This window comes from Gymnoscopelus microlampas (genome assembly GCF_963454915.1).
Source record: "Gymnoscopelus microlampas genome assembly, chromosome: 9".
Taxonomy (NCBI): Eukaryota; Metazoa; Chordata; class Actinopteri; order Myctophiformes; family Myctophidae; genus Gymnoscopelus; species Gymnoscopelus microlampas.
This window is the reverse complement of record NC_139946.1, coordinates 24,867,363-24,882,730: the sequence shown is the minus strand read 5'-3', so window position 1 is coordinate 24,882,730 and position 15,368 is coordinate 24,867,363. Positions and strand designations below refer to the sequence as shown.

At 43.8% G+C, this 15,368-nt stretch overlaps 1 protein-coding gene across 11 annotated transcripts in view; it reads left to right on the top strand.

Annotated features, from left to right (window-relative positions):
* fryl (furry homolog, like) overlaps positions 1–15,368 on the top strand; it is a 109,976-nt gene that overhangs the window by 71,162 nt on the left and 23,446 nt on the right. For 9 of the 11 annotated variants that reach the window (XM_084066794.1, XM_084066785.1, XM_084066784.1 and 6 more), the window contains 19 exons: positions 491–631; positions 1,286–1,454; positions 2,311–2,398; positions 3,105–3,217; positions 3,584–3,734; positions 4,457–4,560; positions 5,240–5,422; positions 5,836–6,034; positions 6,713–6,834; positions 7,220–7,407; positions 7,673–7,767; positions 8,028–8,314; positions 8,765–9,109; positions 9,516–9,784; positions 12,297–12,437; positions 13,280–13,480; positions 14,022–14,183; positions 14,346–14,420; positions 14,577–14,753. In XM_084066794.1, the coding sequence (XP_083922920.1) occupies positions 491–631; positions 1,286–1,454; positions 2,311–2,398; positions 3,105–3,217; positions 3,584–3,734; positions 4,457–4,560; positions 5,240–5,422; positions 5,836–6,034; positions 6,713–6,834; positions 7,220–7,407; positions 7,673–7,767; positions 8,028–8,314; positions 8,765–9,109; positions 9,516–9,784; positions 12,297–12,437; positions 13,280–13,480; positions 14,022–14,183; positions 14,346–14,420; positions 14,577–14,753 (3,210 nt within the window). The remainder of the gene's footprint in view (positions 1–490; positions 632–1,285; positions 1,455–2,310; positions 2,399–3,104; positions 3,218–3,583; positions 3,735–4,456; positions 4,561–5,239; positions 5,423–5,835; positions 6,035–6,712; positions 6,835–7,219; positions 7,408–7,672; positions 7,768–8,027; positions 8,315–8,764; positions 9,110–9,515; positions 9,785–12,296; positions 12,438–13,279; positions 13,481–14,021; positions 14,184–14,345; positions 14,421–14,576; positions 14,754–15,368) is intronic. The other 2 variants (XM_084066791.1, XM_084066787.1) reach the window with 1 other exon arrangement.

Genomic DNA, 15,368 nt, shown 5'->3' with positions numbered 1-15,368 from the left:
GTGTGTGTTTTGGGGGCAGGGTACTCAAAGTAAAACACTGATGCATGCCTCCTCAATGCGAAAGAGTGATACATCTCTACTCAGAATGAAAGAGTTTGTTGCATGCCTAGATTGGTCCAGGTAGAAGGCTGCTGGCTATAATGTGTCATTGTGATTTCTTCCGGTAATTTGTTATCGTGCCTTCTCAAAGCGAAAGAGTGATACGTGTTTGGATGCGTGTGAAACGACTGCCAACAAAAGCAGCTCCTATTGTTTACTTTCAGAATGAGATTTAGGAGAAAATGATGTGTTGGTATTGAAGCAGTTGGATACAGCGATTAAAGGAACACTTTGCCTAAATCCTGTTTACAGCTTTAATACATGCTCAACATGCTTAGTAACAGTTGTGTTGTGTGTCCGTGTATGCATGTGAGTGGGTGATGGGGATGAGGGAATATAAGGAAATATAAATAAGCATGACATTAAATGTGTGGTGTGTGTTTCCTACTAGTACGGGGATGAGTTTGCCTGGTCGGAGATAGAGAACGTGTGGACCACGTTGGCAGACAGCTGGCCAAAGAACCTCAAGATCATCTTGCACTTCCTCATCAGCATGTCGGGCGTCAACAGTGACCCCAGCCTTCTGCCCTATGTAAGTCACTGTGTATACACTGTACAGCCATAGCCCCATATATACAGTGACTGCATTTACATGCATGGGTTATGGAAATAAGTCAGTTAAGTCAGTTTTTATTTTTTGTTATGGTATTAGGATTATTCTAAATATCCAGTGAGATTGAAATCCAGCTCTGTTAATTGAGCTACACTCAAGGGAAATTCTGGCCAAATTGGACAAAGATCTAATTCTTTCTCATCTTTACCAACAATAGCAAATGTGACTAACAAAGATCTAGATAACTGTTTCAGTTTAGAGTGCCAACGATTATGCATTTTACATATTTGGCAGCCTCCAATGTGTTCCCCTGCCACCAAAAATCATCACTAAATCACTCAAAATATGTTATTTTCCTGTTGTTTGTAAAGTGAAGTCTCCTTGAAGTGGCTGCAAAGCTTGCATCACAACCAACACAAGGCAGTGATGTCTTGAAATGTTTTAATTACAGACATGTAGCATTGCAGAACTAGCAACACCCATTGTCAGTGTATCACCTTGATCCGGGTGATTTCAAACTATTAAAGGGCATCTAAATAGGTCTATTCAGTGTGATCACTACCGGTTCCATAGCACCCTATTCACTAACAGTTCCATATCACCCTATAATGAGTGCTTTTTGTTGGTCATCAGGTGAAGCGAGTGGTGGTGTACCTGGGCAGAGATAAGACTATGCAGCTGTTGGAGGAGTTGATGTGTGAGCTGGAGCTGACGGACCCTGTGAGCTCAGCCGTCACTCACATGGACAACCCTCCCTACTACCGTATCACCTCCAGCTATAAGATTCCCTCAGTCACCTCAGGTACTGATCCAGAATGCTGCAGCACCTCTAGTCTTCAACCAGCCAATACTTTCACATATCTCCACCGTTTCTGCTACCTTCATTTTTTTCCGGTTGCTGCCTACACCTGAGTACAAAACACTGGCAACCAAAAGCATGGCACCTCCATACCTTGGAGACATGATCCAACCTTGCAACCCTTTCCGCTCACTTAGATCAGCTAACACAGGACTGCTGTACGAGCCTTCCCTAAAATGTCCTAGACTCTTCTCCTTCTTGGCTCTGTGGAATAACCTTCCCATTGCAGTCAGAACTGCCGACTCACTCGCAATTTTCTGCTGCAGTCACTCACTTCCTCAACTCCTAGCACTGTACTCTCCCTGTACCCCTTCTTGCCACCCTTTCTTATGATTGATGCTTGTACATATCTTGGTCACGTGTTCTCATGTTTTTGTTCCATAGATTAGTTTTTCTCTTCCACAAATGTTAAGAATGATTTATATAGCATGTTATCAAGACAGATGCTTGGTTCGTTGTTTCCCTGGTATCCTAGTTTCTCTGAGGCACTACACTGTTATCTCTGTACTCTATTTATGTCATTATTTACCTTGTTTACTGATAAGAGCTCATGTTTACTCCACTTATTCCGATCTCGCACTTGTACGCTGCCCTCGATAAGAGCGTCTGCTAAATGCCTAAATTGTACTATTTTAGTAATGCAAGTTTTTACTTGCAAGTCATTTACGCTAGATCTAGGCTGCGTTTCAACTTAGTATGAGATGGTGCAACCTGGCCCAGGACTCACCACGCTGTCAGAAATGAAACACAATGATTCCTTGCTGGTGGTGACAGTGCATTTTCTCATCTGTCCTCTCAGGAACAACCTCCAGCAGCAATACCATGGTGCCAGGAAATGACGGTCATCACGACCACAGCAAGATCAAAGACCCGAATATGGAGGACAGGTACAAAAACATCCACTGACCTTTTTTTTTTAAGGCTGGTACCAGCATCACGCTTGCCCTTTATCTGCCATAAATACTTGCTGTTCACATGCAGTTACTTTTTTGGTGTTGTACTGGGTTGCTCTTACCTTGCAGTCCAAATGACCTAGAATAAAGCTCTCAAATGTGGCTTGGGTTAAATTGTAATTGGGTGATAATTCCACTAGAGCAACATTTAACTCACCGATTTAATTTGCAGGGTGAGTTTGAGCCATAACTCACGCAGCTGACATTACATTACATGAAAGATACATTTTCGAGGCATCAGGAGCCACGAGGTCACTTTAAATTCTAGTCACCGTAAATTGAAAATGTGTTCTCTGTCAATGGATGTCCTTTGCTTGCCTGTTAAGATGTATCCTTTTTTCTACATCATTGCTGTCGGCGGTTTCTCTGTGGTATTTTCATTCCATATTTCACACTACAGTGTCACTGAAAAGTAGCAAAAATAGCCGATCTACAAGCTCACAACGTGCCGTGATGCGACACATTGTAGAGCTTGTAGATTGGCTATTTTTGCCATTATAGTTTGGTTTCATAAATATTGAACCAAGACTAAATGATAACTACATTGGATCCATTGGAACACAGGTTATTTTTTCCACATCCTGAGTAACGGTAACGGCGATGATATACATATATAAAGTGCCTGTTTTCCTGTGTGCAGTTACACCCACCTGGACATCTACAGTGGTCTGAACAGCAACCTGAACCGACAGCACCACCGTCTGGAGTCCAGATATAGCAGCAGCTCTGGAGGCTCCTACGAAGAGGAGAAGAGTACGAACACACACTTTAACCACTTAAACCCTTTATGCTGCAAGCTTATAAAATTGTCATTTTTGCTTTATATTGATATATCCTAGATCTCATTGCATCCTCTTAGATGTAAACAGAATCAAACCATTCTAGATGGGGAATCTACTTTGTATACAAGGAGACATCACTTTGTATGATAATCACAATAAAATATCTGGTTTGTCTGGACAGCCCATTTTAACAAGGGTGATTTTGGACATATATATCATCTGTTTTTTTACGTCTGGATCAGACAAATTTCCATGAAATATTGGTACATCTAGTGTTGATCTAGTGTACCATCATGTGTGATAATGACCTGTGTGTGTTTGTGTGTGTGTTTTCAAGGTGACTCCATGCCTCTGTACGCCAACTGGCGTCTGAAGGTGATGGACCACAACCGGCCCGAGCCTCTGCCCTTCCCTCCTACTGGAGGCTGCTGGGCTCCTCTGGTAGACTACCTGCCTGAAACCAACACCCCTGCTGTTCCCCTGCACAGGTAACACACACACACACACACGCACACGCACATGCACACACACTGTTCCCCTGCACAGGTACCACAAACGCACACGCTCTATTCCCCTGCACAGGTAACACACACACACACACACACACACACACACACACACACACACACACACACACACACACACACACACACACACACACACACCCACACCCACACACACACACCCACCTGCTGTTCCCCTTCTCACGTACAACACACACACACACACACACACATATCACACACAAACATCTTATCTACAATCCATAACAAAATAACTTTCAAAAAATATATATTAAGAGATATCTTGCCAAGTATGTAACTGTTAATTTGTGTATTTGTTTAATTTGACTGGACTTTGGGATTAGAATGTTAATTCTAAGTCTTTTTGTACTAATTTATTATTATTACTAATTACTACTAATATTATTATTATTATTTATTTATTTAAATGTATTTTATACTTTAATTTGTATTTTTAGTGTTTGTATTTTTATGTATGTCTGTATTGTCTTTGCTATGCTCAGGACCCCAGGAAGACTAAAGGCTCATTCATGTGTCTAATGGGGATCCTTTAATAAACATAAACACTGTTCCCCACGGGTGTCGTACAACACACGAAACCCGCCATTAACCTCTCTCACTGTCACATACTGTAACTGCAGCGTCCCTCTGTCAATTCGTCATTTTTCGTCATCTCTGTTTTCCAGGTGTAACATCGCTGTCATCCTTTTAACGGACCTCATTGTGGATCACGGGGTCAAAGTAGAGTGGAGCGCCTACCTGCACCTCCTGTTGCACGCCATTTTTATAGGTAAACACACCTGTTGTTGCACGCCATTTTTATAAGTAAACACACCTGTTGTTGCACGCCATTTTTATAGGTAAACACACCTGTTGTTGCACGCCATTTTTATAAGTAAACACACATGTTGTTGCACGCCATTTTTATAGGTAAACACACCTGTTGCATGCCATTTTTATAGTTAAACACACCTGTTGTTGCACGCCATTTGTATAGGTAAACACACCTGTTGCATGCCATTTTTATAGGTAAACACACCTCCTGTTGCACACCATTATCTGCCTTGTTGATTTTACAAATCAAGGCAGATACTGAAAAGGCGTACACTCAGTACCTTCCATGCATTTACACAGCAGCTTCCTTGTTTGTGGAGGCAGTCACAGCGATTGCTTTCTTGTAGAAATCATTCTTGTTTTGAAAACGTTTTAATTGAGATGTGTTACCAGTTTGGTAACCGTTTTTGAGAAACAATAAGCGAGGCCGTTATTTGCTGTGATTTTGGAACAGGTAAGGTTTATTTTTTAGGCCCTCTGCTTCGCATAACCACATGCCTTCGCTGTCCTAAAATCCATGGTAAACCACGGCCTCTTGTGGTTTATTATTGCTTAGTATGTAAGCAACGAGAAGGAGTTGTACTCGATCTGTCATGGTGACTGATCTGACACTTTGGCCTGCGTTCTCCCTCCAGGGTTTGATCACCAGCATCCAGAGGTCTATGAGCACTGCAAGCGCCTACTGCTCCACTTGTTGGTCGTGCAGGGAGCAAACAGCAGTGTCCAGTCCCTGGCCACGGTGCTGCTCCGCAACAGGGAGTACAACGACCCCCGAGTCCTGACTGTGAAGCCCGTCACCCCCGAGTTCAACCTCACAGGTCAGGCTCCAGTAGCTGACAGCAGCTCCATTAGCTGCTGAGGAGTAAAAGTGTAACTGTTTTTGTAATTGCATCGCAAGATCACTAGGTGGCAGCAAAAGTCAGCTCTCTTCACTGAGTGTCTCACACAATGTAAGGAAATGCTATTTTCAAAATATTTTTCTACAATTTATACATTTGAAAACTTGTGAAATGGAATATTCTGCGTAATGAGTACTTTCTACTTTTGGTACTTAAAATACATTTTGACACCAATAATTATTTACTTTTACTCAAGTAAATTTTGAATTCCGGACTTTTACTTGTAACAGAGTATTTCCACATTGCAGTATTGATACTTTTACTAAAGTAAAAAACGCGAGTACTTCTTCCATCACTGGCTGTGACGTGTGTTTTTTTTCTCCCCCATACAGGAGTGCAGGACTTCATGCCACATCACGAGCATCAGCCGTCGCCAATGACGGACTCGGGTCTGAGCTCCAGCTCCACCTCATCCAGCATCAGCCTGGGAACGGGGGCCGCGGCTCTGTCCCACCTCAGCCCCACCCTCCTCAGCGAGGTGGACGTCACCGACGAGAAGGTCAAAGCCCTCATCAAGTTTGTCACCTCCAGGTGAGAACGGCCACACATAACGGCCACTGAGAGTACAGCAGACCGTATCGGAGTGGACTTCAGTTTGAGCTTTAGTTCGTTTCACAAGTGTAATAAGAAGGTTTAGTTTTGGCTTTAGGAATTGGCTAGTTCTAGTTTTTCAGAGATTATGAGGAAAGCCTTGTTTTATAGAAGCTGAAAAAAAGGTAGGATGAAAGAATTGATGAACGCTGGAAAAACTCAAATGAAGATGATTTTGTTTCAATTTTGCTTAGTTTTAGTTAGTCTTAGTTTGTTTTGTGTAATTCATTTTAGTTTGGATTTAGCCTTCAGATTGTTTTATTTTAGTTTCAGTTAATGAAAATATTTGTTATACTTAGTTTCGGTTTCCTATAATAACCATGCCTGGGACTAACATATTGGTGTGTCAGTGTTCATCATCATCATCCTGGTTACCATCACTAATTTCTTCATCCCATTCGTGTGTTTGCTTTCATGCTCACAGCTATGTCTGAACGGATCTGGTATTGTCACATCGCATGGCTTTTTCGTTTGTTTGGTTTGACTTTTGATATGTTACACATGGTTTTGATTTGACTGTGCGTGATAAACTCATAATAGAGGTGGTGGGGGTGGTGACGTGTGTCTGGTGGTCTGCTCTCCTAACATGGGTTGTGTGTGTGTGTTTGTCTGGTGTAGGAAGCGCGGTCCGCTGTGGAACCACGAGGACGTCTCTCCCAAGAACCCCAACATCAAGAGCGCCGATCAGCTCAGCGTCTTCCTCCGACATGTAGTGACTGTGTTTAAACAGTCACCGGCAGGTCAGTATTGTCTTATATGGTCTTGGTCTTGTCCGTAGCTAGTCTCGCAAACCGCAGGACCGACCTAGGCACCACATTTGTTGTGCACACTGTCATTAGGCTAATTCTTGTCCACATATGCTCTATACTTTTTGACATTTTAAATCATTTCTCAACATATTTAATGAAAGTGAAAGGGGCCCGGATTGGGTGACATCAGTTCAGTACCGAATTCTACGACTGCCTGTCTAAGAATAACTATTCAGATCATAGATTTCACTCTCTCCACTTTTTAAACATTCTCTCATTAGGCCAACTTCTATCTACCTAGCCAGTGAAATAATGGTGAAATTAAACTGTTAATCAGTCACCAGTCACACTAACGGGTATGCTTCCTTCCCATCAGGCTTCCAGCTAGAGTCACTGCTGAGTGAAGTAGCCCTCCAGACAGCTCTGTCGTGTTCTTCTCGCCACTATGCCGGCCGCTCCTTCCAGATCTTCCGGGCTCTCAAGCAGCCCCTGACAGCCGCCACGCTGTCTGACGTCCTCTCACGCCTGGTGGAGACCGTAGGAGACCCCGGAGAGGAGGCTCAGGTATGAAGAACATCACAACCAAAACGCTGCTCGTGCTGAATGATTTATGTGTCTAAAATGAAATATTTCTGTTCAGAGAGCAAACAGGTGCCTCTCTGGCCTGGATGGAGAGTGAAGCAATGTATCTGTTGTGTTAGGAGCCTTGTGAGGGTCTGTGTGTGTGTGTGTGTGTGTGTGTGTGTGTGTGTGTGTGTGTGTGTGTGTGTGTGTGTGTGTGTGTGTGTGTATCTGATAGGATTACCTCTGCTCTTCTCTCTCTCCTAAGGGTTTTGTAATAGAACTGCTGTTGACCCTGGAGTCGGGCATCGACACACTGGCAGACACCGTCAAGAACTATGACCTCCTCACTGCCTTAGCACAGTAAGTCTGCTCATAAGCCAGAGCTATATCCAATTCTCCAGTATGAGAATTGGATATAAACAAATGAAAAATCTTCCGTTTTAAGCAGATAGGCTACTAACTGGTGAGCTGTGCTTGTAGCTGCAATCCAGAACTTATTTTGAAAAATAAAATGTTAGTTTAACCAATCTGTATGGGGGAGAGTGTGTTAATACAATGTAACTTGTACACTGACAAAACCCATTTTTCACCAGAAAAATGATAAAATGTTTATATTGCAGGACCCCTACCCACGATCACCTATTATTGGGAGCCAAGTTTGCAGCCAACAGGAAAAGCACGGGACAGATAAACCTGAGCAGCGGGGGTCTGTTCAACTATGCCCACTACGGCCACGGCCGCAGCAACTCGCTCCGTGCCAGCCTGATGGGCGAGCAGCGGAAGGCCGACCGGAGACGGAGCAACACCCTGGACATCGCCGACCGCCTGGGAGGCAGCCACGGCAACCTGGCGCGCACGCGGAGCCTCTCATCGCTACGGGAGGGCGGGGGAGGGGGCGGAGGTCCAGGTAGGCCTTGTTTATTTAAAAAAATATTTTACATAATCGCAATTGTTTTTGCGTTATAGCCAGAATCGTTTCCATTCAGCTGTATGAATTCTTCTGTTGAAAAATGTTCACACATCTTCAAATATTTTCAAAAATAGTGGAAATAGCTGATCGACACAACGCATTGCAATGCATGGTTTGAGCTTGTAGATCGGCAATTTGAAATATTTTTAAAACATTTTGAAAAGTATAAGTATATGGCCTGTTTTGGCAATACTACTTTATTCACTTTGATTATTGGTAGCGGCCATTGTTAAGTTATTTCTTTGTATATTAATTGTCATATCTGCCCTGTGCAATTTTTCTTTTTAAACCCTAAAAGGCAAACAAAAATATTTTAGATGTATTGTTTGTTGCAATTATTTGTTACAATAATTGTCAACTAAAATGTCATGATCGTGACTACCCTAGGTCCGGGCGGGGAGGCCACACCGCCCCCCGTGGACCCCTCCAACCTGATGGCCACGGTGTTCTGGATTGCCGCCTCGCTGCTGGAGTCGGACTACGAGTTCGAGTACCTGCTGGCGCTGCGGCTGCTCAACAAGCTGCTGGGCCAGCTGCCCCTGGAGAAGGCGGACAGCCGCGAGCGTCTGGAGCGCGTCCAGGCCAAGCTGAAGTGGTACAGCTTCCCCGGCCTGCTGCAGCTCTTCCTCAAGGGCTTCACCTCGGCCTCCACCCAGGAGCTCACCATCCACCTGCTCAGCAAGCTCATCAGCGTGTCCCGACACACGCTGGTGGACCCCTCGCAGTTGGCGGGTAAGAGACAGATTTTGGGGGGGTCCGAAGACCAATGTTTTGACCAATATTTCGCATTTTTATTTTGAAATCGATGTAAAAGTTTCTGTTTGAGAACATTTAACTTTTTGATAATTCAAAAAATTAAATAAAGTATATCATTGTTGTCGGGAGCCCTATGTGATCATACTACAGCGTCACACAAAAGCATAAAAAATAGCAGATCTACAAGCTTGAAACGCGACACGCTTTGAGCTTGTCTATCTGCTGTCACCCGACAGACGACATCATGATTGCAGGCCTTTTGCTGCGTTATAGAGGCGACGGGGAAATAACACATTTTATGTAACAGATGTGTTGTAAAAGTGCGACATCTGGTGGCTGAACGTTTTGTCTGGTTTCCCTTTTAACGCCACGCATTCCTCAGGTTTCCCGCTCAACATCCTGTGCCTCCTGCCGCACCTCATCCAGCACTTTGACAGCCCCACCCCCTTCTGCAAGGAGACGGCCGACAAGATCGCCAAGGTGTGTGCCGAGGAGAAGTCGCCCACGCTGTCCAACCTGGCCCACATGATGAGCCTGTACAGCACGCACAGCTACTCGCGTGACTGCACCAACTGGATCAACGTGGTGTGTCGCTACGTGCACGACGCCTTCGCCGATATCACCTTCAACCTGGTCACTTACCTGGCCGAGGTAAGCGCCGCCCCCCCCCACATCACACGACCGTCGGCATGTCTTAACCGCTTTCACGGCGTCCCTATTTTGGGCATGTCAGCGTAGGCAAACCTTTTCTAACATTTTCTAAAACAGAAGATCTACAAGCTAACGATGTGTCACTACACAAGTTGTAAATTTGTTGCTGTCGTTGTACGACAAAGTATGAAATAAGGCTTGAGTGGTTTAGAACAGTGCTTCCTAAACCTCCAAATGAATTATGTATTTGGCCGTGGACCTCCATCTGAAAAGATTTTGTGCCAGGAACCCCCAAACAAGATTTGTGTTGATTAAGGCCGGGCCGTTAACGCCGTTACCGGGCTAAGTTAACGCGGACTCTTATCGTGCGATAAAAAGAAATTACCGCCGTTAATCTATTCTCAAAGTTGGGTCTGGGAGCCAAAACATTAGCTGATGTAGCTGGGCGAATTACTCTGTGTCTGTGTGTGACTGCAATGTGTGTGTGTGTGTGTGTGTGTGTGTGTGTGGGGGGGGGGGGGGGGGTCATTGGACAAAAGCAGAGCCTCCGCTACCGTGTTGATGAACAAACATAGCAGTAGTTGGGCGCTGTTTGGTAATACTTGTTGGTAGAGCATGCTAATGAGTGCTACATGCTAACAACAACAAACGTATGCTATTAAAGGGATAGTTCAGATTTTTTGAGTATTTTCTGTAGGAAATACTTACCATTAATGTAGTGGTTGCCATGGTATTAATTGATTGCCCGAGTCCCGTGGTCAGAGTTATGGTCCGTTTCTGATAAATATGAATGTAGTTCCGGTAGATTAGTAGATTTGGAGGGGGCCGCTCATTAAAAAAAAAAAGAAAAAAAAAACTAGCATCATTTGTATTGTTGACCTATTTCCACCATATAGAACAAGTTTCGTTCAATTTCGACCCCTCTGTCACATGGTACTATTTTTTGTGTCATATATTTTGTGCGTGAGTAGGCTGCCGCGGCGTAGTGATTCTGGACACAAACATTAGTACCATGTGACAGAGGGGTCGAAATTGAACGAAACTTTCTCTATATGGTAGAAATAGGTGAACAATACAAATGACGCTAGTTTTTTAAATTAATTTATTTTTAATGAGCGGCCCCCACCAAATCTACTAATCTACCGGAACTACTTCATATTTATCAGAAACGGACCATAACTCTGACCACGGGACTCGGGCAATCAATTAATACCTTTGCAACCACTACATTAATGGTAAGTATTTCCTACAAAAAATACTCAAAAAATCTGAACTAACCCTTTAAGCGTGCGGGTGCACACACACACACACACACACACACACACACACACACACACACACACACACACACACACACACACACACACACACACACACACACACACAGTGTAGGACAGTGGTTCTAAAAGTGGGGTCCGGGGATCCCCAGCTAAATGATGGGTAGTTAGGAACCAAATGGACCCTTATGGGTCTGTAAATTCAGTGTCCAAATGGAACCAATTGTTCACAATTTGCAATGATGGGCCTACTGGAGAAACTTTTCAATAGCAGACTAGATTCTTTTTTGGAAAGATTTAATGTAGCCTACTCTCAGAGAGTCAATATGGTTTTAGAACTAACAGATCAACATCTCAGGCATTGATGGAATCCATTGAAAGAATCACAGTTGCAATGGGAATATTAATTTACCCCAAAAAAGCTTTTGACACTATCTATCACACCATATTAATAAACAAACTGGAGAAAATTGGTATTAGAGGCATTGCAGTAGACTGGATTAAAACAAAGTTATTTGGACAGACGTCAACAGTTTGTTTAGCTGGGCAAATACAGCTCAAATCATTTGGGCGTCTCCCAGGGGTCAGTATTGGGGCCCAAACTTTTTATTCAATATCAATGATATTTGCCAAGTTTCTAAGCTGCTGTCACTGGTACTTTTTGCTGTTGACACATATGTTTTTTGCTCTGGGGATTATCCAGATGATAATATAAAATAATTTGGAATAAACAGGGATTGCTTTTTCAAATGCAGTGTTTACACATGTTTTTCAGACTGGATAAAACTGTTTTTTTTTATCGATCATATCGACATCGGTTATATCGGTTATCGGTCATAACAGCAATATATCATATCGGATATCGATATCGGCCAAAATCCCATCGGTGCATCCCTAGAACACACATATTTTGAATGCCTTCGGCAGACTTCAAATGAGCCATTTTAATCTAGATTAATCTAGATTAACTCCAGGATTGCAGATAGATTAATCTAGATTAAAAAAATTAATCTATGCCCACCTCTAGTGTTGATAGAATGTTTAAAAAATATTCCAAATGTTTTGTATTTTCGCAATTTCTTTTCGCAATGCACATTTGCAAACACCTATGTCATATATATATACACATAAATGTACATCCTAAAGGAGAGCTTGACCTGCCAACCCAGTCAATAATTCATAATGCAACAATGGAGGATGTACACTGGTGGTAACCTGTGATGTGTCTCTCTCAGCTGCTGGAGAAGGGTCTTCCTGGCATGCAGCAGTCCCTGCTGCAGATCATTTACAGCCTGCTGAGTCACATCGACCTGTCGGCGGCCCCCGTCAAACAGTTCAACCTGGAGATCATGAAAATCATCGGCAAATATGTTCAGGTGAGCCATCAAACCCCACCCACCCCTGTCAGGTGGAAAACTTGTATGTCCAAAACAGTTACTTTTCAGAAAAAGAAAAGAAAACCTGTGTTCCAATGGACCAAATGTTCTATTTTTTATAAAAAACGCAAGCTTGTACATTAAATTTCTTCTTCTTTTTGCACAAGCCTCTTGTAATACGTATTCATTGACGGAAAAAAATACATAGAAATTTGGAGATACACGATTTCTGCCCGACAGCTACGATATGATCAACACCACTGTAACTGACTGAGTGACAACCCCCACACTGGAATGAATAGAAATGCTTTCTGTGCCAGCATGTACTTCTTTGACTGTTTGTCTGTTTTTCAATAGACTCGTCCTCAGTACAGTATGTGTACATTTGCTAGAAGGCGTCCCCAATCTGTACAGCAGGAATAATATGCGGGGTCACGGTTTTCAGGCCTTTTCTTGAGCCAAACCACAGCTCTTTATGTGAGCCTTTTACCAGCCTTCTGCCTCGGGGCAATTCCTTATGCAATCATTGTCACCCATGCCTGTGTGGTCTTTTGTTGGGAGTCCATTTGTGTGCGTGTGGGGCATGCTAGCGTCCTCTGTGAGTCGTCTTTGTTTAGAGTTCTTTCGAGGTTGCGTGAAAGTGTCTTGGGTCTCATACAGTTTCAAAATGGCCTCTCTACATGCCGTCCCAGCTGTGTGTAGGAGTTAGTTACTGTGGTTAATGGTCCACTCCTACTCGCACATTATCGCTGTCTGACCACCTACAGTACACATCAGTTGACAATAGAGCCACTATATACAGTATGTATATTTGTTTTTGTGTGTGTGTGTTTTGTGTGCAGAGCCCATACTGGAAGGAGGCCCAGAACATTCTGAAGCTGGTGGTGTCTCGCTCTGCCAGCCTGGCGGTCCCAGACGAGGTTCAGCGCTCCTACAGCACGGAGTCGTCCGGCTCCCCAGAGATCGCCTTCACGCGGATCTTCAACAACTCCTCCAAGGAGCTTCCCGGGAAGACGCTGGACTTCCACTTTGACATTTCTGAGGTCAGCGATGCAGCTCTTTAGTGGCTTCTGCAAGTAACTCAAGGCCAAGTTTTACTTAGTAACATGACCAAGGAGAAATGCATGTGAATTTGAATTTTTAAGGACATGAACACTAACGTTCTGGGCATGTCATAGTAGACAGATAATAGCAGATCTACAAGCTCACAACGCGTTGAAAAGTGACATTTTGTGAGTTTGTAGATTGGCTATTTTTACATTATTTTTTTAATCGTCCTTTAAAGCTGAGTCACTACCTTTTCCACTACTCACTTTTCATGCCTTTACTTTTAGCATATATATATGTGCACACTATCATTAAAACGTGTCATTTTTGATTTTTGCGTTGGCTATTAAAAAATAGAAGATATACAAGCTTACAGCGCGTAACTTCGTGCAGCGCTGTGAGCTTGTATATCTGCTATTTTTGAATTTCTTTTAAAAATCTTGAAAGTGTGAGAACTAGTGATTTAGAAGGCATTTGTAGAATCGGTCTTAGGTCTCAATGAGTTAATAAAGTTGCATCTGTATGTGGCCTCCACAGACACCCATCATAGGGCATAAGTATGGTGACCAGCGCACCGCTGCGGGGCGCAACGGGAAGCCTCAGGTGATCGCTGTCACCAGGAGCACCTCGTCCACCTCCTCTGGATCCAATTCCAACGGCCTGGTGCCTGTCAGCTGGAAGAGGCCTCAGCTCTCTCAGGTAGAGACACACACACACAAGCACACACACACACACACACACACACACACACACACACACACACACAATTTTCTTCATGTTCGGTGTTGTAGGGCCAGAAGATGGTGTCATATGAATCACCATATTTACTTGATGTCTTATGTGGTCATGTTGTCATTACAGAGGAGAACCAGAGAGAAGCTGATGAACGTCCTGTCTTTATGTGGCCCAGAGTCTGGTATTCCCAAAAATCCATCCGTAAGATTCTTCTCCTACTCTAAAGCCTCACATTTTTACTGTTAAGAACATGAATCACGCTGTTTCGCAAATCGCATATTAGGACTTAACAAAAAAAAATTCTGTTGTGAGATTTTATTTTGCTTTTATCCATGACTCTCCTGCGGCGGTGTGCAGGTGGTGTTCTCCTCCAACGAGGACCTAGACAGCGGGGACCAGCAGACCATCCTTATCCCCACGGTGGAGGAGGCGGTGCGGGAGGAGGACGTGCTGGGAGAGGACGCCGGCAGCGAGCAGCAGTTCGGAGTCTTCAAGGACTTCGACTTCCTGGACGTGGAGCTGGAAGACGCCGAGGTGGGGCGGGGGTTCGGATTTGAACCCACACACGCACATCCTTCATACACGGACACAGGCGTGCGCGCCCTCAACTTCGCGTCCTCGTTTTTACCTTCTGTCACAGCCTTCAAAGTTTTGTTCTCCAGCGATCATGTTATGGAACGACGGCTACATGCGCGATTTGTGTCATGAAATGTCTTGTGTTTCTGTACGAATGTTCTCGTAAAGTATGTGAATCTTCTGTCAGTGTCCTTAGTCTTCTAACACTCGTGTTCCCCTTCTTCTCTTGCCACAAGGAGTTACAGGTAAGTCTGTGGGGCCAGTCAACTTCATATGCCAGATTTATACTTCGCCGTATGGCGATGTCATGTGCTGCCGGCACATGACACCGTCGTATGGCGGTGTATACGTTAAGCATTAGAGCTGCCATTGTCCCCCCCCCCAGCGCCCTCGTGTCTGTCCGGTATTCTGTGTCACCCTTTCACAATCACCTGTGTTTTGTTGATGTTCTTATATCAATGTTGGATTTAGATCATCGTTGCTGCTATGCCTCCTCATCAGCCCCGTTACTTTGGTAGATTTTTCTTTTCCTTTTTATTCTTTTTCACATTCCTTACATCCCAGAATGTTGAT